Source organism: Nyctibius grandis, chromosome 1, assembly GCF_013368605.1.
Source record: "Nyctibius grandis isolate bNycGra1 chromosome 1, bNycGra1.pri, whole genome shotgun sequence".
NCBI lineage: Eukaryota > Metazoa > Chordata > Aves > Nyctibiiformes > Nyctibiidae > Nyctibius > Nyctibius grandis.
Window position 1 is genome coordinate 12,080,716 of NC_090658.1, and position 24,111 is coordinate 12,104,826.

At 38.0% G+C, this 24,111-nt stretch overlaps 1 protein-coding gene across 2 annotated transcripts in view; it reads left to right on the forward strand.

Annotated features, from left to right (window-relative positions):
• Positions 1-24,111, forward strand: part of MAP4K3 (mitogen-activated protein kinase kinase kinase kinase 3) — an 86,816-nt gene that overhangs the window by 23,709 nt on the left and 38,996 nt on the right. The window contains exons 6-16 of one of the 2 annotated variants that reach the window (XM_068425561.1): positions 1,455-1,502; position 1,820; positions 3,631-3,672; positions 4,509-4,581; positions 6,781-6,912; positions 7,212-7,274; positions 7,358-7,439; positions 7,538-7,648; positions 11,433-11,508; positions 12,532-12,590; positions 15,246-15,308. In XM_068425561.1, the coding sequence (XP_068281662.1) occupies positions 1,455-1,502; position 1,820; positions 3,631-3,672; positions 4,509-4,581; positions 6,781-6,912; positions 7,212-7,274; positions 7,358-7,439; positions 7,538-7,648; positions 11,433-11,508; positions 12,532-12,590; positions 15,246-15,308 (750 nt within the window). The remainder of the gene's footprint in view (positions 1-1,454; positions 1,503-1,819; positions 1,821-3,630; positions 3,673-4,508; positions 4,582-6,780; positions 6,913-7,211; positions 7,275-7,357; positions 7,440-7,537; positions 7,649-11,432; positions 11,509-12,531; positions 12,591-15,245; positions 15,309-24,111) is intronic. The other variant, XM_068425570.1, reaches the window with a different exon arrangement.

A 24,111-nucleotide genomic window follows, 5' to 3' on the forward strand; every position in this document is an offset into this window, starting at 1 on the left:
TCTAGCCATTTCCTTATCCACTGAATAGACCATCCATCAAATCCATAATCTTCGCAGAGTGTGGAGGAGTATTTCAATAGTCTAGAATGGAATTTATGAAATCATTATTTATTCCGTGGGAAGATTTCTTGGCTAATATGCGTAAATTGTGAGAAGGAAACTTGCTATTTCTATGTATTTTCGAAGTGTGTTATCCATGGACCCATACAATATTTTTGTATATTTTAAAGTTGCCTGTAAATATATGCTTATAACACTCCCACCAAATATCATGTATACAGTTTCTGATATCTTGTTGTAGCTTATAATGCAGCAATCACTTTTCCTAGTAAAAAGTCTGAGAATATAGGCCATCTGTCCATCCATAAAAGTAATTTGTCCAATGTTAATTTTGCTATCAGTTTCCATGAATCCAGAGGTTTCACTTGAATGCCGAAAGTTATAGTTCGACCTCCATATTTAGAAGCCCATTAAATGCTCTGTTTTCAAAAAACACTCACTATCGTTTCTGGTTGGAATCAGTGAGACTGATTCTGAAAATATAGGTCCTTTAAATATGGCCTTTGAAGGACCTGCCTTCAGGCATTCAGTTTTGAAAATGGTGACCTCAAATTCTTCCACGGCAGTGGTGAAAATGAGTGAGTTGTTGGGCTTTCTGTGCCAGTGGCATCCAGAGATTTAAATGTGAGGAGTGTACATGGGATTCTTCTAGTTAATGCCAGTTGTTGCAACGGTCAGGTAAGTGCTCTGATTAATTACACTCTGTACCAAAAGCAAATTGAGTCCAGTTTTTGAATCTGCATGCATATCTGCTCTGAGGACTCTGAAAAATCGTTGGACCAACTGGGTATTGTTAGTCTCTTTCCCCAGAAAAACAGGTTAAAACATCTGTGAGTGGGATTTTTTTTTTCTTTTTTAGTTTAATTAAGGAGTTGAATTTCATAACTGATTAGCACTTCAGCTATATTGCATTCAGGTTTTCATGAACTGGCACAAAAATACCCCAAAACTGTATCTTCAGTGGTACTGTTGTCTGTCTGTAGAGTGTTGTTCACTTGAAAATCTCAAGTACCAAGTCAAGTAAGTAATTGTTTCTTCATTTTTCCTGTTGATATATTTAGGACCATCCATGAAAACACTGATAATTGAAAACAATCCTAATTTATTTTTGAAATCTACTCTGTGATGTCTTGGATGAGCTGGCAAAAAAATATTCTGTCTTGAATGTGTATCTCCCATGAAAATGTAGTCTTTATGGAGGTTCATGACCACAGAGCGAGGAAGGTGCTTATGTGTTGCTTTACCTCTGTTTGGATACACTGAAATATAAGAATGTTTTTCAGTCAGTGAGTCATTTAGATGATTGAATTGGATCCTAAATGTCTCATAATTAAATAAGAAATGTATAAAATGAAAAATATTGGACTAAATTATTATCTAAATATTTTATGCAGGGACTATATTATCTTCACAGTAAAGGAAAAATGCACAGAGATATAAAGGTAAGTAAAAACTGAAGGGAATTTTGGTGTTTTTAAAATAGGCTACATTATCTTTGATGGGTCTTTACTGTTATGTATCAATTTGGGGGATATTTTTAAATATGTAGGATTTTTCTACCTATTAGTATAAAATTTTCTGCCCAAGAGAAGGAAAAAAAAATCTTTCTTTAAAATGCATGCATGGAAATAGTTTGTCCTTTAATTGGAGAAAAACATACTATGTATTTAGACCAGTGCTGTAAAATTTAGACATCAGCTAGTGCCCAGAGCAACATGTGTTCAGAAGGCTCTAAGTGTGTGCTCTGTGCAAAAGGAAGGGTTTGGTGTTTCCCACACCTTTCCAAGAAGCTTGATGTACCCTTCTCTTTAAAACAGCTGATGAGCAGAGCTGTTGCTTTGGCTTCTTGCGTCTTTTCTTGGTTAGCATATTGCGGGGCAGTGGCTACTGTTCTGTGTGGTTCTTGGAGACTACTTCTGTCCCCTCCCTCGCATGCTAAAATTAGAGAGGGTGCTGCAAATCAGGCTCTTAACACTGACTTATTTAAACCTTCATCTCAACAAAGCTCTATCAAAGGAGGCTTGTCCAGACTCTCTGTTATAGTTGCCTTCTGGTGCTTCCTGTTGACTTTTTGTCCCTGGAGTTTTACTACCTACTCTTTCCAAACTCTTCTTTTCAAGCTCTTCTTTGCTCAGACTGCAGCTTAAACTTGGCAGACTTCCTCCTGGAAAACTGACAGTAAATTATCATATTCCTTTGTGTTGTGTGTGGGGTTGGTTCTTTGTGTGATTTGGTTTTTTTTCAGACTAGGGATGCAGTGTACGTAGTAGCTTCAACTTCAGATGCCTTAATGCAGCCTGGTTCCAAGTTGTTCTCATTGACTGCAGAAGGATATTTGGGTTTTGAGCAATCATAAAAATAATTTCTGAATGAAAGATTACTTTGGACACAAAAATTAAATGTGTTTGGTTATATTTTATAGAATGCAAAATGATGCTTTTAAGGATACAGTGCATAGATACTTGTTTCTAAACAGAACTGTGCTGATAAAAAATGTTTACATTACAATGTTCTCATGAGCATGGAAAAATACTATCTTCATCTGCAGATCTCCTGACCATTGAATTAAGTTTGCTTCCCTCAGTAGCTAAGTTATGTATTTAGAGTATCTGTCCTGTTAGTCTTGAAAGGTGAACAAGGTCAAAAGCATGTTAACTGGACTGTCACACTGTTTACCAAGTGCCATTTGTAAGACTCATTAACTATACTTGCGTGACGTTTGCCAAAGTAAAACTCCGTTTTACTGCAGGCCTGATTTTTTCTTCTCTGTGAGAAGGTGTAATATGTGAAAACATAGTTTTTGGAGCCCATCTGTGCTGGCTTGCCATCTAGTTTATGGGCAGTGCTGACATTTGGAGCTGTGTTTAGCCAGTTCCAGCCTTCGCTCAACTCAACCTGTACCTGGTTTCAGTCTTCAGATCAAGTTTGTTCTCAGTCCTTTTATGTCGTAATTTTACGGTACCGACTACTGCTTCGGATTAGTTTTGATTATTGAACTGAAGTGAGTGGTGCGTACAGCCCCACAACAGCGAACTCTTCAAATCTATCACTAGCAGAATCTCTGTTGCATAAGGACGGAAATAGTTTTGCTAAACACTTGAATATCAAGGCAGGTCCTTAAGGCTATAATTATAATGGCTCTCAAACAAGACAAAACCAGCTCCTACATAGGAGAAGAAAATCAAATTACTTCCGCTTTGACCTTTAGAGTTCTTATTTCCTTTATGTCAGTGTAAACAGAAAAAAGTAAGAATTCATCAGCATAGGCAAATCATCATATTCTGCGTTTTGAGAGGGCATTGTGTACAATGGAAGCTCTGTAGTACCATAGCCTAAGAATACTAACTAAAAATTAATGAGAAACCTTGTATATCTGAGTTTCTTTATATACAGAATGGCAACTTGCTAATTTCACAAACATTTCCTTGGTCAGGCTGCAGATTTCTTGAACACACAATCCTTGGTTTTGTCTTTGGCCCTTAGTTTGCCATAAGATCTCGCATAAATTTTTTAATATGGCATCGGAGGAATCTGCATGTTTTAATTCAAGTATGCTTACTTTTTTTTAAGGGAGCAACATTCTTTTAACGGATAATGGACATGTAAAATTAGGTGAGTTAATACAATTCAGTGTGATTAACAGATTTTGTATGCTCTAAGCAGCAGTCTTCCATGTTTTGTTTAATAGTGTAATGGTTCATATAAGAAATTAGTGAGTACGAGAATTCTTTTTCTCTTGCTGGTAATATCTAACAGCACCATCCAATTAGTGTCTGAGGAGTAATTGGAGTAGTTTGGGAACACAGAGGTAAAAGACTTTCTGATGTTGTAAGCGGGAGGTAAAAGTCAAATCACAGGTTTTTATAAATTTTTAATAAATATATCATCCAGAGTGCTTAAGTGTGAAATGTACCTTGGAAGGTTATAGAATCATAGAATGGTTTGGGTTGTGAAGGGACTTCAAGATCATCTAGTTCAACCCCCCTGTCACAGGCAGGGACACCTTTCCACTAGACCAGGTTGCTCAAAGCCTCGTCCAATCTGGCCTTAAACACTGCCGGGGAGGGGGCAGCCACAACCTCTCTGTTCTGAAATATCTGAAATAATCTCTTGAATAATACTAAATGATGTATTTTATCACATGAAAAGACTTCATGTAACTGTTAGGACTTCTGTGCTAGCCTGTTCTTTCTTGTGTTGGTGAGAGGCATGTTTGTGTGCATCCTGCATATTTGGCAGGCAACTGAGAGGAGCTGACTGATGGTATCTGAGATACACCAAGTTTCCATTATTTGCTTTTGTTATTTATTTTTTGTTAAATATTTAACATATTTAAGTATATTTAAGAAACTCTTAACAGTGGGGAAACCAAACTTATGTTCATTAACAATTAATTACATCAAATCAGTTATTAATTGTCGTTTCGTTTTTGCCTTTTTTTTAAATAGCTGATTTTGGAGTATCTGCACAGATAACGGCTACAATCGCCAAAAGGAAATCATTCATTGGCACCCCATATTGGTAACTGTGCTTTACTTGGCCATTAATATAATAGTAACATATATAGTAGTGTTGAAAAATTGTGATAAAAGCATGCTATGTCACTTTCAGGGTAGACTAATCACCAAAGGCTATGTCAGACTTTCTAGTGATCATGTCTGTATTACTTATGCTAAATCCTGAACTAGCTGAGTATCAGAGAAAATGGTCTTAAGTTCTGAAAAATTGAAAGACTAATGTATCTCAATTTAGTCAAACTTAAAAACTATCAACAATTTTACTTGTTTTTAACTCTGATCTTAAATATTTTTTTTCTTTCCTAATTTTCTGTTTTGGTGTTTTATGTGTCTTCACCTCCAGCCTAGATACATCTTTTCTGCAGCTCTTCAGTTGATAATGAGTTTCATTTTGGTTTGGTCTCCACAGATTCTTTTGACACTTGTGAAATGTTTCCTCTAAGCAATTTTCTTTTTTTTTTTTCCTTGTTTGCCAAACTGATTGAATTCAAATGTGCATTTCTGTACTGCATCTTTATTCTTCCCTCATTAAACTGGTTTGCATAATGTGTATTTCCTGAAGTTCAGCATTTTACTTTCTCCTTTTTGTAGTGGAAGTGGTTGTTCCCTTTCACCTTGAAGTAAATGACACACATTCTTTAATGTAAAATAGCACTTTTGTTGTATGTTTCCTAGAAAGATATTCAAAATTCTGTTGTCTGACAGCATAGGTACAAGATAAAAATGTATACAATAAAAAAACTGTACATACAAGTATTCAGTCTGAAATAGTCAAGCACAGCGTTTTTTAGCATTCCTCTGCAGTGTAAGTCACGCCAAGGCATGGATTCACTTCCCTTTCAGAATAGCACAAACACCCATCTGTCATGATTGTGTAATTGGTTTGTGTCTCTCATTCCTAAGATGTCTGCGTGACTTTAGTCCCGGCCTGCAACACTGTGTAACTTGCAAATTGTGCCCGGCTTCTCAAATGACGTGTGATAACCTTAAACAATAACTTTGAAAGCATTACATAGGTTAAATGCTGATGAAAAGCATCAGTTTTTCTTTGCAAAGCTTCTCAGAGATTTGAGAGAAGAAGCAAGGAAGCAAATGAAGGGCAAAACTGCTGTGCAGTGTCTTTAGTTCTAATAACCCTTCTATTTACCCTTGTGCTCCTCCTCCATGTCTTTCTAAAGTTAACCCATGTTCCCCTTCTACCTTGGTAACTCCCTGCTTTTTGATTTAGAGTGATTGGGTTTTTTTATGAACTCTTGAAGAAATTTATGTAAATACAGTTTAGCTATGCAAACTTGAAATAAGTTGTACCACCAAACCTGATGATGTTTTCAGATCTACAGGTGAGGATGTCTGAGTTTAAATAATGCGTCATTTGAGATGCCACCTGCTGCTTTAGTGGAACACTCAAGTGACATTCATCTGTCTTACCTATATTGAGTTACATCTCCCGTTTCACTGCTACTTGTCAAGTGATGCTACAAAATATTAACATATTTGCCATCTGATATGGCTATAGAGGACAATCAAATCCATAATGTACTTTGACCGTTCAAAACATGACAATGCCTAGTGAATCATTTTCTTTAGGTATTCCTATTTATGTGTCAGTTATGTTTGTTAATTTTTGCCACCTGAAGATGTAAAACTACTTCGTTACCTTAAGTGAGGTCTTCTGACGTTACAGTGAGGCAGACTTTACAAGCAAGGAGTGCTCTGTGCAGTGGTGACGCCAAGTCTTCAGGTCTCATGCTTTCAGGATACAAGAAAGCTGATGTTTTGTTACTTTTTTTTGTTAGAATTATTCTCTTCAAAGTCAATTGATCACTTTCTGGGGCAATGTGTGAATTTGGATATTATTTGGATTTTACTGAAGTTGAATAATTATACCTTAGGTTCTTTGGTTGTTGAGTGGTAGTTCATTGTGTGCCTGCAAAAAAGTCTGAGACAGGTTGGTTTCATCCGCTTGCTGTTAAACAGCTGTTTTGGAAACTGCCTGTTAGTTACTAGAAGATGATTGAGGAAATCTTCATGCATACATTACATAACTTTTTACACACACATGTATATATATCCACATGTATAAATGTATATGCTGTGAGCTTATAGATTGAGAGCTTTAGGGAAAAGAGTAGTAAACTGCTGTGTACAGAAGAATGTTTGATTTGTGACAAGAAGTTTATCTAAAAATGTCTTTTACCCTTAGGATGGCACCAGAAGTTGCTGCAGTAGAAAGAAAAGGTGGCTATAACCAACTCTGTGATTTGTGGGCAGTTGGAATAACTGCTATAGAGCTTGCTGAACTTCAGCCTCCAATGTTTGACCTACATCCAATGAGGTTAGTAAGGGATTAAAACTTGGTGTGTAAATACAGCTTTGTAAATAATCCATTTGGAGTAGTGGCTATGTGTGCTTGTGGTGTTTGGAGGTACTGCAAGGGTATTGGGTTTTAAGTCTTCTGAATGTACATGATAGAAATTGTAACAACTCTTTTTGGTGCATAAATGTGTAATGTTGTCCTAGGTAGCATCTCTTAAACTGATGGACTTCTTCCTGCCAACTAAATAATGTATTTGATAATTCATCTCATATATGTATTGCAATGGAAACCACAGAAATACTGTTGTTTTTTTTCAGAGCACTTTTTCTAATGACGAAAAGCAACTTCCAGCCTCCTAAATTAAAGGACAAAATGAAATGGTAAGTACTTTTCTATTTCAGTAGATAATGATCATGTATTTCACTAAACAATTGATTCTAATGTTTACCACTTAATTTTACAGGTCTAGTAGTTTCCATCATTTTGTGAAAATGGCACTTACAAAAAATCCTAAAAAAAGACCTACAGCTGAAAAGTTACTACAGGTATAAATTTCTGTATGGGATTTTTTTTTTAAGTTATAAAGTTAAAATATGCCTGAGTGGTTGGAATTTTAATGTGTGTTTTTCCTTCTGGCTTTCAGCATCCTTTTGTTACCCAGCCATTAAATCGAAGTCTTGCTATTGAACTTTTGGATAAAATGAATAATCCTGATCATTCCACTTACCATGATTTTGATGATGATGATCCTGAGGTAGGAATATATTTTAATCATAGATTCAGATTGTTTTTGTTTGCCAACAAAACTAAATGATTGATTTATTGAGCCACGGTATGTTTTGTGATCTGGGAACAGACTCAAGGGCTGCTTTTACTTTTGGTTGTGCTGCTGTGTCAGATGTACAGGCATTTACCAAAATTCATTATATTTGCGGGAGAGAAGCTCAAAGAGAAAGAAAATTTTGTTTATTGTTGTACTTCAACAATTTTGCAACAGTAAATGTGGACTACTTCTCCAGTCCTGAATTCTGTCATATGTTCTGCTTTCTGTTTCTTTGTGGAATTATGTTTCCATTCATCTGCAAAAATGCATTCATAAAAATCATTTTATACCTCTGTAGAACTTGTTCTTTTGTTCCTAATTTACTTTCTTACGAGAACAGAATGATCCTGTAGTTATTTTTGTCAAATGGTTTGCTACGTGTTTCTTGCAAATTATATTTTCTATTTTTGAAATCAGGTTTCAGAGTATTCTCTTATGGTTTTGTCAAAGTCAAAGTTTCTGATTTTCTGCTTTAACAGCTGTGAAAAAATAACATGCTTATGTAAGATGATAAACAGCACAGGAATGAAGTGTTTCATAAATACAAGTAAATAGATAGTCTGTTACTGCATCCTGTCTTCATACTTAATTGTATGTTAGTGAAGACTTTCCAAAGAAGGGGAAAAAATTAATCCTCTTGTCACAAATGCCATTGATTCATTAATTGTATACTTGTGTTTTACTTTTTTTATGGATAAACTAGGCTAAAAATGCCTTCATAGGAAAATAAGCTTAAAAGAAGCAACTACTTTAAAATCTGAAAATTAATATCTTACATGTTAAATGAGTTTTTACCTTCTGGAACAGCAAAGACAAGTTGACAGGCACAAGTCTATCTTCCTTAGAAGCTGAGATAAATAAATGTGGAAAGAAGCCAAAGTGAAATACATAGTCGTTGCATTGGAGTGCAATATTTTTGTATTTCCTAAATGGGAGGGAAGGAGAGGGAGGACATGAGGATTGAATGGTCAATATTTTTAACAGCAATTGCGAATAGTGGAGCACACTTAGTAAATTTTTCTGTTAAAAAAAATATTTAGGGAAGTTAAACAAGAAAACCCTTGAAGTGGTTGACTTTCACGTCAGTGTTAAGAGAAATGTATCTGATTCCTGATGGAGAAAGCACTGAGGAATTCAAATCTCCTCAACATAAGCTCTTAAGGATCAGGTGTCCTTTGGTTCTCTGTCTGTTCAGTGATGATGGAGAGCTCTGAGGTCCGTTAAAGCGATATCGCTGTAGAAACCAGAAAACTGAAGCTTTCACGAGCTGTCATAAGAAGAAAGGTAGCTGTTTTCAGTGTGCTTCCTGTGAGTGAGCTGCTCAGATCAGAGTAGCTTGCCCTGTGAGTCTTCCCTGCTTTCCTGGAAATTGTACTGAAACCCTGATGTGCCATTCTGCCATGTCACTGGTATATCTTTTTGGTAAGAATCTTGTCCTTCATTTTGGGCCGCTCAGGTGGAGAATCTCCTCTCTTCCTGTATGGAGTCACTTCAGTAAACATTTTATTGGCAGTTACTTGTAGCTTTCAAAATAGTGCTCACTCTTCCATGTCCATTCTGACTTAGCATTAAGAAGGCTCTTCTGTTGTCTGGTGTATTACTTAGCAGTTATCCCATAATGAAGAGTGGTATCAGGGGAAAAAGCTACTCCTTGTCTAGGGAGAAAAAAAGAAGAGAAGACAAACTCAGGGTCAGAGAAAATGCATATTTTCATCATTTATAGAGGAGCTGGACTGGCTGACAGTATGGAGGACAAGCAGGATGCTTGCATGTCTTTTGATATGCATTTTTTCAGATGTTAGTTTATTTGTTGTTTATCGTATGTTGCTGAGGGTTTCCTGCTGCATTTGTGGGCTTCTGTGCTAGGCATAATGATACTTCTCCATCATTGTTCATCACATAACCTTGAGCTCTCCAGTGAGCTTCAAACACTGTTACCTGTGATACTGGATCATTTTCATTGTATAGATAACTTAGATGTCTCTTCTCTTTTCTCCCCTAACCATGTTGCCAGATAATTTTCCATTGATGCATTTAATCCACCTGCAAAATAAGGTGGATAGTGACACTTGGGAAAACATTTTATTTTGTAATAAGCAAGCCTGGCAATGTGCGTTTGCAGCCCAGAAGACCAACCGTATCCTGGGCTGCATCAAAAGCAGCATGGCCAGCAGGTCAAGGGAGTTGATTCTGCCCCTTTACGCCGCTCTCGTGAGACCCCACCTGGAGTTCTGCATCCAGCTCTGGGGCCTCCAACATAAGAAGGACATGGAGCTGTTGGAGCAAGTCCAGAGGAGGCCGCAAAGATGATCAGAGGGCTGGAGCACCTCTCCTATGAAGAGAGGCTGAGAGAGTTGGGGCTGTTCAGCCTGGAGAAGAGAAGGCTCAGAAGAGACCTTACAGTAGCCTTCCAGTACCTGAAGGGGGCCTACAGGAAAGCGGGAGAGGGACTTTTTACAAGGGCATGTAGTGATAGGATGAGGGGTAACAGTTTTCAACTGAAAGAGGGTAGATTTAGATTAGATATTAGGAAGAAATTCTTTACTGTGAGGGTGGTGAGACACTGGCACAGGTTGCCCAGAGAAGCTGTGGATGGCCCCTCCCTGGCAGTGTTCAAGGCCAGGTTGGATGAGGCTTTGAGCAAGCTGGTCTAGTGGAAAGGTGTCCCTGCCTGTGGCAGGGGGGTTGGAGCTAGATGATCTTTAAGGTCCCTTCTGACCCAAACCATGGGAAAATGTTTGGGGATTCTAAAGGAAGGAAATGTTGCCAAATGAAGTCCGATTTACTCTTACTGCTGAAACAAAGAAACGAGACTCAACAGCACTTTGACAATACTGTTAAGCAGGTATTCTTTATTAGTGGCGCCAGGCAGCACTGGGGATTATCCACCCTGAGTGCTCCACCGACTTGGCAAACTTTCAGAAACTGTATACCATAAAGTTATACATAGTCATAGGATTTCCGAGAACTCATTTACATAACCATGAGATATGCAAATGCAAATGTCCGCCCCGCATGCGCAGTCATCTTCGCTGGTGGTCGTCGGGGCGGCGGTCTTCAGATGAAGGCCTGTAGTCTTCCTCACTGTGTCTTCTGACTGGTCTTTGCTTCTGCGCAAACTCAGTCCTGGGATCACGTAGGCAATGTCCTTCGAGGCAGCTGTTGAAGCTCCCTTATCTCCATGTTCCTGTGCATCCTCCCATCCCAAGCCCCAGCGATATGAAGTGAGACCATCCCGGAGCCTCCTTATCTTAACAGCCATTACCACTCTCCACGTTGCAAAGGCTTTCCTTTGTGTAGTTGAGCACCCAGGCTAGTTGAGTAATTAAGGTATTTACAATGCCCTCCTTGTTCTTGGGGCCCCAACCCTTTCACTGCTCATCTGGGAAACTACCAATACCTTTAAACTGAAAGGTGCAAAAAGGAAATGTTACCTGAGCAAAGACAGATGCTGGCCAGCATTGTCTTTATTTGCTCAAATCCGGTGTTTTAAAAACCCTGATCTTGAAGTTGAAGACACCCTACAGACAAAATGTCTCCAAATAATTCTAACTTTAATGTACGGAAACATACATGCAATCTTTCTTTTTAACTTCTGCTTGATTTCTTTCTTTTTTTGATATTATGCTAAAGAAACCTGCTAATAACTAGGTACACAATACTGGGTTTCAAGTGAGTATATTTTGTATTGAAGTATTTTATTTTTCTCTTCTAGCCTCTTGTAGTGCCTCATAGAATTCATTCAACAAGTAGAAATGTGAGAGAAGAAAAGACACGCTCTGAAATAAACTGTAAGCATATGTAATATGACAACATGAAATATTCTTAAAACATTGATACTTGCTTATTTCAACTAGTATTCTGGGTTTCTGACATATATAGAAACATTTTTAGTGGTATATAGGAAAATAAAACCTTATGCTGTTTCACTTACAAATATAGGTTCTAGATGACTATGCAAAAGAAGTATTAGTGTAAAATATTTGAATACACCCTTTGTTGGCACTTCAGCAAATCTCATTATTGCTTCATCTTAATTGAACAGGACATAACCTGAGCTCTTCTGAGAGCTGATTGATAGTTTTACATGCCACTCCAGCAAGGATATTCGTAGTGATGCCAGATTCTGCTGGGTAACAGAATGGCAGAAGAAGATTTTTCTTCCTTAAGTTAGTATCTTGTAGTTTTTGCTTTTGAATTGAAACAGTCTTGTAGAAATCGGGAAAGGAGGAGGTTGATCACTGGCCATTAAAAGCAGACTCCATCTCCCAAATTGTAGTCATTCTTTTGCTTGAATTAAATCAGAATAATACTTGGAGCTTTAGTTGTCTTTTCTTAAGCTAAAATTGATGGGAGGAGTGTTAAAGGAGTATCTGCCAAAGAGCTGTCCTAGAAGATGTGATTAGCTCTCTCCAAAATTCATTCAAGGCTCTTTAGTGCTAGTGAATCTCCCAGAAGAACAGATCCAAGAGTGAATTCACACAATGGGTGTGTTTTTTCTATAAATTACAGCTCTATTGCTGCTCTAAAGAGAGCACTTCACTACCCTATTTGCTGAATGATTTTCCTGATCCTTCCTACCATTACCAGCTGGGGTGAATGGTAGTTGTGCTGCCTTTGTGATAAAAGAGCACTTTCTGTGCCCATTAGTTTCTAGCAGGCACAAGTTCAGTATGTGTGTGTGTCAGAAGTTTCCATCCGTGGGGATATGATACACTCATTAAACCGGATTTTTCTTTTTTGTTAGCCTTTGGAGCTAAATTTGTCTAATTACAGTTCAACTTAAATTCTTGTTTTCCTTTTATCCTCTTTAGTTGGTCAAGTAAAATTCGATCCACCCTTGAGGAAAGAGACAGAGCCACATCATGAATTTGTGAGTAACAAGCAGCATGGACTATGCTTTGCACATTATTCCCTGCAAGTATCTGTGGAGGAGGAGAAATCCAAGATGTGTAGCATACTTCTTTAGCACTTCTAAACTTGGTAGCGATTTTTCTGACCTAAATGTTTTTGTGCCGTTACACTATATGCAGCAAGACCCCTTATTGGTAGGCTCTGCCAGGTGTGATGTATGTGCTAAGCAACAGCCCTTTGTCTTTTGGGTTTCCTCTATTATTTATACCTCATTGCCAAGTATATAATACCCTTTATTTATGGTTATTTTTTAAATTGTTAATTACTGTGAATACTCAAATGTTTCTTTCCCTTGTGCTTATATTGACAATGATTGATGATGGAAATAATACAATTGAGAGCCTGGGAAAGAGGTATGATGCATTTTAAAAAAATGGATTTTTGTGGTGGTGTTATTTTCCCACGCAAACAATCTTTCTGTGGCCCTACATCACACCTGAGCCACGCTGAGTCCTGCAGTTGACGTATTCTGTAAAAGTGTATTGTCAATGTTTTCTTCCTATGGACACATCAGTGCAAGGGGTATGACAACTCAAGCAGTGAGGGAAAAGGCATCTGTGCTGTCCCACACACACATAATTGCAGTAGCTTCCTCTCTGCTATGGAGATTGTTGCTTTCCACATTTGTGCACTTGGGCAGTTTCTTTGCATTCCTGGAAAAAAAGACACTCCTTTGCTTCCTTACTGCAGACTTCTGTGTTCTTTTTGTTTTTCTAAGGCAGGTGTTAAGGTGAAAAAGTTGGTTAAGTGGGAGGGACATTGGCTTTGCTCTGAGTTGATTTTGGGGAGGGTGTGTACCTAGGAATGTACTTCCTCTTCTGTAATCTACAAACTGCATGTGAGTGGGATTTCTGATGTAAATTCCCTTGTATTGCTCTGCAGTTGTACTAAAATCTCTTTCCCGGTGCATTTGTCCTTTGGTAGTGGGTCAGCTGGCTCTGGGTGTATGAGGTTGTATATAATTTTGCTCTTCCTCAGCAACTGGCTGGACAGGTAGTCTGCAGTTTCTGATGCCTGTTTGAGATGGAGGAGAATAGCTTACCAAATCGCACATAGGACTTTGGCAATTATTTCAGATATGTTATTTAGACCTTGACATAACTGCATAACAGTATCATTTAGGAGCCCTGGTTGTACAAGTGTTTATTAAATATGGTAATGAAGTCACTGTTTCTATCATAAACTTTCCAGTTAACTCAAAATTATTTTTGAACTGATTCCAAGTTATCCTGGCTTTGCTTCCCTGTTATGTTGTCTAGATTATAAAGAAAATACAATTGGTAGCATCATATAGTTCAGATTATAATGCTTTTGCTGCTTAAGAATTTTATTTGTTTATACACGCACAGAATCATAATTGCAAAAAGATGTTAGTGGAGAAGCTGAAGTTTTAAAAATGCTTTGACGTTTCTTTCTTGTTTTATCAGTCACTGACTGTACAAACCAGTTAGTGGATAACTTCATGGGGCAGGGAGGTGTTTTGATTGCACCTTAGGAACCTGAGTTGCTAAAGTGAGGAGAGAGATTTTTCTGCAGGGATTGAAGCACAACTTTTGAGAGCACCTTGGCAGGTGTTGTCGGCAGAGAGGAATCGAGCCTTTTCCTACCTTGTGCATTAGCAATCAGGATCTTTGCCCTTTGGAATCTCATAAGCTCATGCTGCTCCAAGAAGGCACTTGAACAATACAGATTAATTCTGCTGATAAGGAAATCTCTTAGTATTGTCTATTCCTCTCAGTTTGCATATTTGAAACCTGTCCAAAGAACTTGCCTCATCTCCCTGTCTGTAAGGAAGATCTGTAACTGCTTGTTTGGATCTTTCTAAAGATAGAAATCAGCTACTCCACTGCCCATATCTGAATGCAGCATGCAGACCTGATCTGTCCTTTTCAGATAAAATAGAACTGTGATTTTGAAAATTATGATGTTGGGTCTAGAGACCAAAGAAAAAATGTATTTTGTCATTAGATATAGAACCAATGGACAACTTAAATTGGCATGTCAAATGCAAACGAGAGATCTATTCAAAAAATGGATGCTCTAGCAAAGAGCCTTAGCACAAAGCAGGCTGAGGGAAGAGTTTGTAACAAGCTACATGCTTTGAGAGAGAAAGGCTTTTAAATGGAAGCGAGAGCAAGAGATGCCTGTCTATTCCTCCAGCAATAACAGTGGATTCTTTTTCATTAAAGCAGTTCTTCTGACCCTTTTGCATCTGTCTCACTAAAGCATGCTTAAACTTTATGCTTATTTACTTATGGGTGTGAGTGCACAAGCCAAAGGACTGCACCACTGCAGCATGATGTGTTATTGTTGGTGGTGCACTGAAAAGTTGAACTGATACATACTTGCCTTTTACTGAGGCAGTTTGTTGCTCATTACCACAGCTTGGGTGATGAGCAATAATTCATTATTTTGGTGTGATTCAGTAGTGTTTGGTAATGTGGCCATACCCTTAGCTGTGTTTTACCCCCATCCCCAGAACTGTCTTAACATGGTATGAGTTTCAACTAACAGGGTTTGGTTTTTTTTAGCAAGAAAATTTCCCTTTATGTATAACTGGCTTTCAGTCACAATGTAAATAACTTGAGTTTCTTGATCTCTATCTAATGAACAGACTGACAGTAGTGATTTTTTGGACAATTCAGAAGAACTATACTACACTGCAAGATCTAACCTGGTATTTTTCATCTTCTGCCTTTCTTTGTCAGTGTTAGTTTTGTCTTTGTTTTCCTTTTTCAAACCTCATGTTTTGTCCTGTTGTGTACTGGTGTTTTCATCTGTGTAAAAGCTAGTCAATGTAAGAATTAGTTTGTATGTGTATATCTGTAATGTAGGAAGGAATTCTTAGCATGTGCAGTATGGAAAGTATTTAATCCGTATTCATGTTTAGTTTAATCACTTTTATATAAAGGGCTCAGTATTATGCATTCATTCTAATTTCTTTATTTCACTGCCTTACAGTGCATAACTTGTTAATTTTTTGGAGGGTGATTAAAAATAGAAGACATTCTCTTTGTATTTTTGTCTGGTAGTTCCTTTAAGTAGTTCCATGAAAGACTATAAAATTATATAAATGTGTCTGAATTCTCCAGATGGTAATTATGTTACAGAATGAATATAGGCTTAATACAAATAACAGAATGTGGGGTCATAAGTGTTTACAGTGGCATTTGGCACCATTTATAGTCTGATACATTTTCCAAATTTTCTCTTACTGCACTGCTAAAAAATTCATTTGTTAGCATTGCAGTGTAGAAATTACCCTAGAAAGTGAGTTTTCTTATTTCTCTGCTTTTTAGGCACTATCTAGTTAGAAAAGTAATGCTTTTAAATCTTGATGATCTTTATACACTGTTGAAAAAAAAATGAAACATTCTGTAATAGATAAAGAGCATTATTCTTTCTTTGATTTGTGAGATATTTAGAAGTGCACTGAGGGGAAAATGGAAAATTGGGGTGTTTGAAAATGTCTTGTTTTGTTTTCTAAGTGGTGTTTTTTGTTTTGGATTTGTTTGTTTGTTTTAGTATCAGTTGGCTTGGTGTGACTTGAATCTGCCAATACCAAAGTTACTGAGAGCTTAGACTGTGTTCCCTGTTCTTGGAAGGAACTTCCTGTATTGCTTGATTATAAAAATGTTTCACAAATTGTTTTGAGATGAGTAGCTTAGATTTCTCTGGATGTGGTGGGAACACCTCCATGCTGTGCAGTTGCTCTGATTTTGGGAATGTGCTTTTGGTTTTTCAGTTTGGTTTGCTTTTGGTTTTGTCTTTTCAGTTTAACACTTTTTAAAATCTGTCTTTTTCAGGTTACTTTCAGTGTTGTTCCGTATCTTGCTAGCCTAGTATCTGTGTGTCTAAGAGACAAATGGGAACACGTCTCCTTACTGCACTGTCCTTTCCCATCCTTCTTTTGCCCCATGCTGTTCAGTACACTCTTCAAAAATGATTACTATGATAAAGCTTATAAAGTACTGTTGTTGTCACAATAGTGAGAGGGTTTTTAAAGTCAATTGACAGCACTTTCTGTGTTTCACTGCTTGCTTCACAACCTCCTGTGCCTGTTGTGAATCAAAGAGGAGAATTCTGATTTGGTGGTAATGCTTCACCCATTTGTGAGATTTTTCCAGTAATTTCCTTCTGGAAATTAAAACAAATATTTAGTAGTCGGTTCATTCTTCTGTTGTGGACCAGGACATACTAATCAGACTTTCTCTCTCTGTCTCTCCCCTTCCCCCACTTCCCCTTCTTGCTCTGACAGTATTGCCTTCAGATATGTTCAGTGAGAAGTGGTATGTGGATTTTTCAAACGTCATCAAGAGGAAAAGATTGTACTTTTTCACAAGCATAATTCATCACCTGCTACTGTTGGGCTCTTTCCCATGCTTTTCTACTGGTTTTATAAAATACCTTATAAGCAACAACTCTTTTGCAGAGCTATGTGTCTCTAAGATTCTACAAAAAAAAAATTTATCAGAAATTGAGGCGTATTTTGGGCAGCATGAGTCATAAAAGGTATACAGTCGAGGCTGAAAGCAAATTTGGGGAGTGAGTAAGAGTACTTTTACCTATCATCTAGCATTTTGCACAGCTGGATGGATCATATGGCAGCTTATGCAGTCACCATGCACCTTACCTTTAAAAAAATTGACACCTATGATGTGGTTACCCTTAAAAATCATTCCTTTCCTTTTCCTCTTTACCCTCCCTCTGCCTCTGTGTTCCTGAAACCACTACCTGGATCTGCCGGAAGAATGGAGAAATTCAGTACAGGTCTTGTTTGCAGGGAAAATTCAATGTCTAAACCCCAGTTTAGACATGCAAATGCCTTCATGCAAATGACGAACAGACAAGGACAAGATAGTACTTCTCTTTGATCTTCTACCAATACACCTCTTTGATTCATATCTAAATAAATAACAGAATATTTTGCTCTAAGTACAAGGCTCTTCTCTTTTTCAGGATAGATCTTTTTTACTTTTTCTGCAACTAGACAAGAAGTTTCTGAGGAACTTACTTGGATACCTTCCATCGTTTGAGATTTTCTTGCACATGCTCCTTCCTGTCATTTTGAGTTCCTCATGTTCCTATTCTGGTCATTGTGCTGTGTTTTGGCAGCTGTTTTCTGACAATCTCCTTTGCCTCAGGAGCAGCAGAGGTATACTGGACTCTTAAAAAGTCAGTCTTATCTTATGTGCACATTAGACTTTACATAGGGTAGACCTCAAACAAATGCTTCTCTTATGTTTTTTGTTGTCTTTCTGCAGTTGTTTGAATACAGACTCATAAATGGGAGAGCTGAGCATTGCATTTGCAGTGAGCTCAGTAAATGGTTTAAATCAAAGTAATCTTCTCTAAAAATACGCACACCTTTGTTCTAGAACAATTCTTAAGTTTTATGCTATTGATCCTGGGGGAAGCACCTGAAAATCCAATGGCTAACTAAATGTATGACTGTTCATCTTGTGTTGCTGCAGCCACCACTGTGACAGTCTCAGGAATCTACATGAGTTTGCATAGTATGACCAAGTTTCTGTCAGTTGAAATGTTTTTGCTATAATTAAGCATATGTACAGAAGTTAAAAAGTTTTCCTGAGGAAAAATGTGCAACTTTTTTCCCATTATTTTTTCCACCAGATCAGTTCCTCATTCAAGTTCCTTGTGTGGTGTTACAAATGGCTGTCTCGGTGTGGTGGAGGGAGGTGCATGGGGTAGAGAGAAGCCAGGAGTGAGGGCTGTTAAACCCAGCTTCCACAGAGCTATTGCTGTATGTGTAACTGCATCCACCTCTCAGAGGTGATGTATTGTACTTATGAGTGGTGGGGTCTGTCAAGAGGAATCTGTATGAGAGTTTGGCTTCTGGTCCCAGAAGCCCCGTTTCTGAGAAACAGAGCTTACTGTTCTTCTGATTCAAAACAAAAGGTCATATTGAGTAAATAAAAATATATTTATTCAGGTTATCCTGACCAGCAATGAAATATTGTGGCAAGAAATCTTTCTTCCATTTCATAGTGAACTGAAAACCAGTTCCAGTTCATACATGGTAGGCTGAGCTGCATAGCTTGTCAAGTTATAAATACCATCAGAGAATCCCCCAAAAAAGATGAGGTGGGAAGGAACACCTGGTGACCTCTAGCCTCCTCTTGCTTAAAATGGGGGCAGCTTCCAAGCTAGATCTGGAGATTACTTTGGGCTTGTCCAGTTGAAGTTTGAATCCATCTCAGGATGGAGACAATTGAGCATCTCTAGGCCCCATCCCAGGGCTGCACTGCTCCTAGGAGGAGGAGTTTGGTTCCTTATGGCCAAAGTTTGCATTTCTGGCATTTGTGCCTGTTGCCTCTTGTCCTTTCACTGTGCATCTTTATAACGCCCTGTGGGATAGCTGAAGAGAGCAGTTACTTTCTCCAGGCTACAAAAGCTCTGTTCTTTCAGCCTTTCCTATTGTGCCATTTGTTCCATCACTTGAACAGTCTTAGTGGCCACCTGCTGGCTTCCCTCCAATCTGTCAGCCTCTTTGTCCTGGGAAGCCCAGAATTGTACACCACATGCACGTGTGGCCTTGCAAGTGCCAAATAGAGGGAGTTAACCCCCTCTGGCTTCACTGTGGTTGGCCACCTATACCACAGGTGCGTGCTGCTGTGCTGCTGATGTGTAGTCCCCTCCTTGTCTGCCAGGACCTCCAAACCCTTTTCTGCAGAGTTGCCCTTCGCACCCCCAGCCAGCTTGTCCTCAGCCTCTTCTTATGTATGTGTTTGGTCTGTCCTAGCTTCAGAACTTTTCAGTTGGCTATGTTAAACCCCATAGGGTTTTCTTGCTACTCCTCCAGTTTGTTGAGGTTCCTCTGACTAGCAGCCCACTCTTTTTTTTTTTGTTAGATGTTAGAGTGTGGTCTCATAATAATGTTGGCCAGCTATCTCAGCAGCTTGGATGCATTCCACCTGGTCCTAGTCTGAATCATACTAATTGATATGTAACACTACAGCTGGTGATTTTTTTTTTCTTTGTATTAGGGGAAAAATTAAATGTTTCTGCATTGGACTTTATTAATTTAGCCTGGAGTATTCAACACACAGTGAAAAGTGTTGAATTCTACCATTTTAAAAAGTGACAGAGGAGTTGAACAGAACTTGGGTTTGATATCTCAGGTTCCAACCTACAGTTGTTTTCAGTTGTTATGAACTTAGCTTTCATTTTAGACTTCTTTAGCAAAGAATTCAGTAAGAGGTTTGCAGTTACCATGCAGTCTGCACTGTTGTATTTGCCAGATGCATTTATACATTTGGTCCTATTTAAATTAATTAGTCATGGTTGGTTTTTGCTTTGTTTTGGCTTACAAATATATTCTGGGTTTAATAATTTGTAGTAGGTTTTGGTAACAATTTTAGGAATGCAGTGTTTCAGCATTGCTATTCTGTGTTAGTTAATTATTTGTGGCAGAAAAACTAAAATATTGGTAGGAAAAGACTGAATTAAAGAGATCAATGTAGATAACAGAGAACTTTGCCCAGAAGCCTCTTTCTTTGGTTTAAGTCATTTTTCTCCTCACTACACATGCATACCTGTGCTTTTCCTTTGTTACAAGCCATGAAGACTCCTATCCTACTTAGTTGCAGTATGTTTTTAGAGTTCTGTTAGCTGTCAACACTGAATTTCAGAATGAGTCTTCATACTTTGTTCAGCTTTAGGTAATGAAATGATGCATGGTCCTTATGGTCAGAAGAAAATAAGTGGAAGTGGGGGGGAAAGTGCCTAAGGGTTTGGGATGTGTGGGTTTTGCTGTTTCTTTTTCTTCCCTGTATGTTTTGGGTACTTTCTGCCTTGACAAAAGTAATTGAGAAAATGAGATGTTCAATTTTATTCCTAGGAAGCAGTGTAAAAATGCCGTGTACAATTGCCTGTTGCATCGAGGCCTTACCATAGCTAGTTAGGATAGTGATGTTCCATTATATGGGTATGAAATAGTGCAGTTTGTGCCAAGTGGACATTCATAGACAAAATGCATAGGGAACTGAAATACAAGGGAAGAGGGGAACAGTGGTTGTGTAGCAGTAATGCACAGTAAAATCACCAGGGAAGAATTATATTTAAGGAGGTTTAAAAAAATATACATATAACTTGCTATTTCTGATGTGTTAAGCTATCCAAAGAAATTAAAGAATACATTTTTTAATTAAATGAAGGTTTTAGAAGTATAGCATATGCATTAGGTAATATGAGGCTCTTTTTAAAATTAACATCCTCTTTTGTGAAGCAATGTGATAGAAATTGCTTGATCATTTTACTGAGAAGTAGAGGTGTGTATGTGCCTTCTTGTTTGATATGTTAGTAGTCCAAAGGTGGTTTGTATTCTTTGAAATTCAGAGTTACTTCCCCAGCACTTTGTGGATTTAAAGTCTTAATTTTGTCACTTTGAATGATCTTGTTTCTTACTAGATTTCAGGAACAGCAAATGTAGGAAGTAACTGTGAATTGCTGTTTCACTGTATACATTCAGTTTTGTTTTTTGAAGGACTGAACACCTAAAAATATATTTCCAGTACAGCTCAGCCCTACAGAACAAATTAAGAACGTAAGACTGTCAAAGTTACAGTAACAATTAATTCATCATTACATTCTGCAGAAAACAAATAGCAGTTTTTGAAATGTGAACTGCAGAAGGTATTGTAGATTTGATCATTCCTGGGGAATTTGTTTCATAGCATGGTCTTACCACCAAATTTGTCTTTGCTTTGAGGAAGTCTTTATACTGTTTTTAGTCATTTATTACTTGGCACATGTGATTTATCTGAAGGTATGATTTGCCTTTCTACATGACTTCTTCGTTTAATATTACCCAGGCTGTTGAGAAGAACTGGTAATTATTCCCTGTATTACCTTTTTCTGAAGCGATCATTGCCAGCAAGTAGCACTCTGTCTTGTACACAGTTGTGTTGGTTCAGTAATGGGTTGTTGGTAGCCTGAGGCTGAATGCAGAATAATCTGGGGTTGCATCTTTGATTTAACACCAAGGTTATTGACCTCTTCTCATTCCTACTGGCTGTAGATCTCAAGACTCTCTTGGAGAACATCTGTGTAGTCATTCAGATTTATTCCATGTGAATGTTGTCTGATCTAAAAAGAATTTTAATTAACTAATTGGCATTCTGTCTATGTTAAATGAAAATATTAATGTAGATTCATAAAGTTGTTGGGTTACTTTAGGGATGCAGGAGTGGTAACAGCTTTTATTAAGCCAGTTGTTGCATCATTTAGTAATTAATGCTAATCTGTTCTTCCCAGTGGGAATCCATAACTGATAAGATTTTTGTTTTGTTGAAAAATACCTTTATGTTTAGCTTTAAAAAAAATCTAGTTATATTGGTTGTTCTGATAAAGTGTAACAGCTCACTGGAGGCTTCGCAGACTACATGCAGTATTTACCGATGTTTTTATATCAAATAGGTAGCTAGAAGGTTTATAAAATTATAACTTCTGGATATATTTGGAATAGAGGGTACAAGAAAAAATGTGTTGCACTTTTTAAAAGCTCTCTAGCTCTCAGTGTTTATCTGTCAAGAGTGCAAAAGAAGGAGTTTCCCTAGCAATGGATTACTTCACCACACATTTGGAGTGAAAACCCGCAATGTTTAAAGGCCTTAGAAGAACACTAACAAGCTAGTTAAGGCAAAAAATATACATATCCAATTAGAGTCATAGACAAATAAATGCTAATAGGCAGCACAATAGTAAACGGAATCAAAACAAAGCTTTTGTCCTTTTAAAGCATTTAAACATAAGTAATTCTGGCAGATGTCATTTTTCATAAAGAAAATTCCAGTAAAGGTTAAAAAGTCTGGTGACAGATGAAGGCTCCTTATGTTTTATAGGAGTTTGCTTATTATCTCTTATTAATTTTCCTGTCGTTACTGTACAATATATATAGCCATACATTGCACAGTGTGTAAATTAAAATGGACAGATGTTTTGGCTCTGCCCAGCATAAGATCTTCCTTTCCCACTTTTGATTAATGTGATTTTGCAACATGTAGGCAAAATGCTTGTCACTTCTAGGTGAAAAATCTCAGATTTCATTATACTAACCTGGGCTTATTTTTCTCAACAGCCTCCCAGTCTTTGTTCTGGCGTCTTCTTACATAGACTCACACAACCTGTTTAACCTCCTTGTTTGTGAGTCTGGTGACATATTCATGTTTCCAGTCTTGTTATTTTCTGCTCTACAGCCTGAATCCTCAAATACCTGTGCTTACATGTGGAAGGTTTTGAGATTGCATAGAAGTAATAGAAGACTCACAGTAAAGAAAGTTAAATCTGTGTTTCTTTGTGGTGGATTGGAGTACATCAACTGGTGGTGAGGACCAGCAGAAAGGAATTGCCTGGATAAGGTGACAGATATTGGGAGCAATGAAGAGATAGAAATTGCAGAGGGCCTAGGATGGCCATTCTTGAGGGAAGGAGACTTGCTGAGCTTGTTTGCAGCAAGGAGCAAGAGGAGTTGCGATTGGGGCATAGGAGGAGGATGTAACTGAAGAAGGAAGATAAGGGTAGCAGACGGGATCAAAGATACCCATGACTGAGGCCTGACTCCTTCTACTTGCTGCCTTGCAGAGCCTGGGACATGTTCCTGGAGAGGAGCGAGCCTTCCTCCTTGCCAGCACAGCAGCCCTTCTTTCTTGTCACCTAACTTTTTAACTCCACTGACAGATGCCTAGGGGGAAAGTCGGATGGCCCTTGTGAGTCAGCTCCATAGAAGTGGATGGGGTTTGGTGGTTTTGGGGTTTCTTTGTTTAATTCTAGAAAAAAAGATGTGTAATAAAGTTGGTATGAAGACTGGAAAGTCAGTCTTTCCATGGTTCAGGAAATGCCAGCATCGGGGTTGCCTTTGCAATTTTTATTCAACCCTCTGATCTATGCATTCTTTTACATCAAGTAATTATCAGTTACATACTGTTTTTTCCACAGTATCTCGCTTGTCTTGGGAAAATATGGAAAGTCACTGAAGCAATCAAATGCTGCTGACAGCTGTAGTAGAAACACCCATGTGGAAACTACTACTTAGCTTTACAGAGCAGAAATGAGGGTGCAGTAAACAACCTGGAACTCCTCGCTGAGCAGAAAACAATATACATAGCTTTGTATTAAAGTGATTGCCCTTCCGTCTGGAACTGAAAGCAGCAGTGGCTTCTGCTTTGTCAGCTTGAAACATTGGCAAATCTAGTGTGGGACTTTTCCTCTGATTTTTAAAAATGCCCTTTTGAGAGATCAGCTCCATGAGTTCTTGACATCTAATACAAGCTTATTGCTCTTCTAGCTTTGATATCTGGGCACCTTTCCGAAGGATGGCATGCTTTTGATACAGGCTGCAGCTGAAAGAGGCCTGTTTAACAGAAGATGTTGGGTGACTTTTAAAATGTTTCCTGGAAAGGAGCAATGTAGCTCCATTTATTGCTAACTTAGGTGATCAATAACTCATTTCTTCTGGTGAA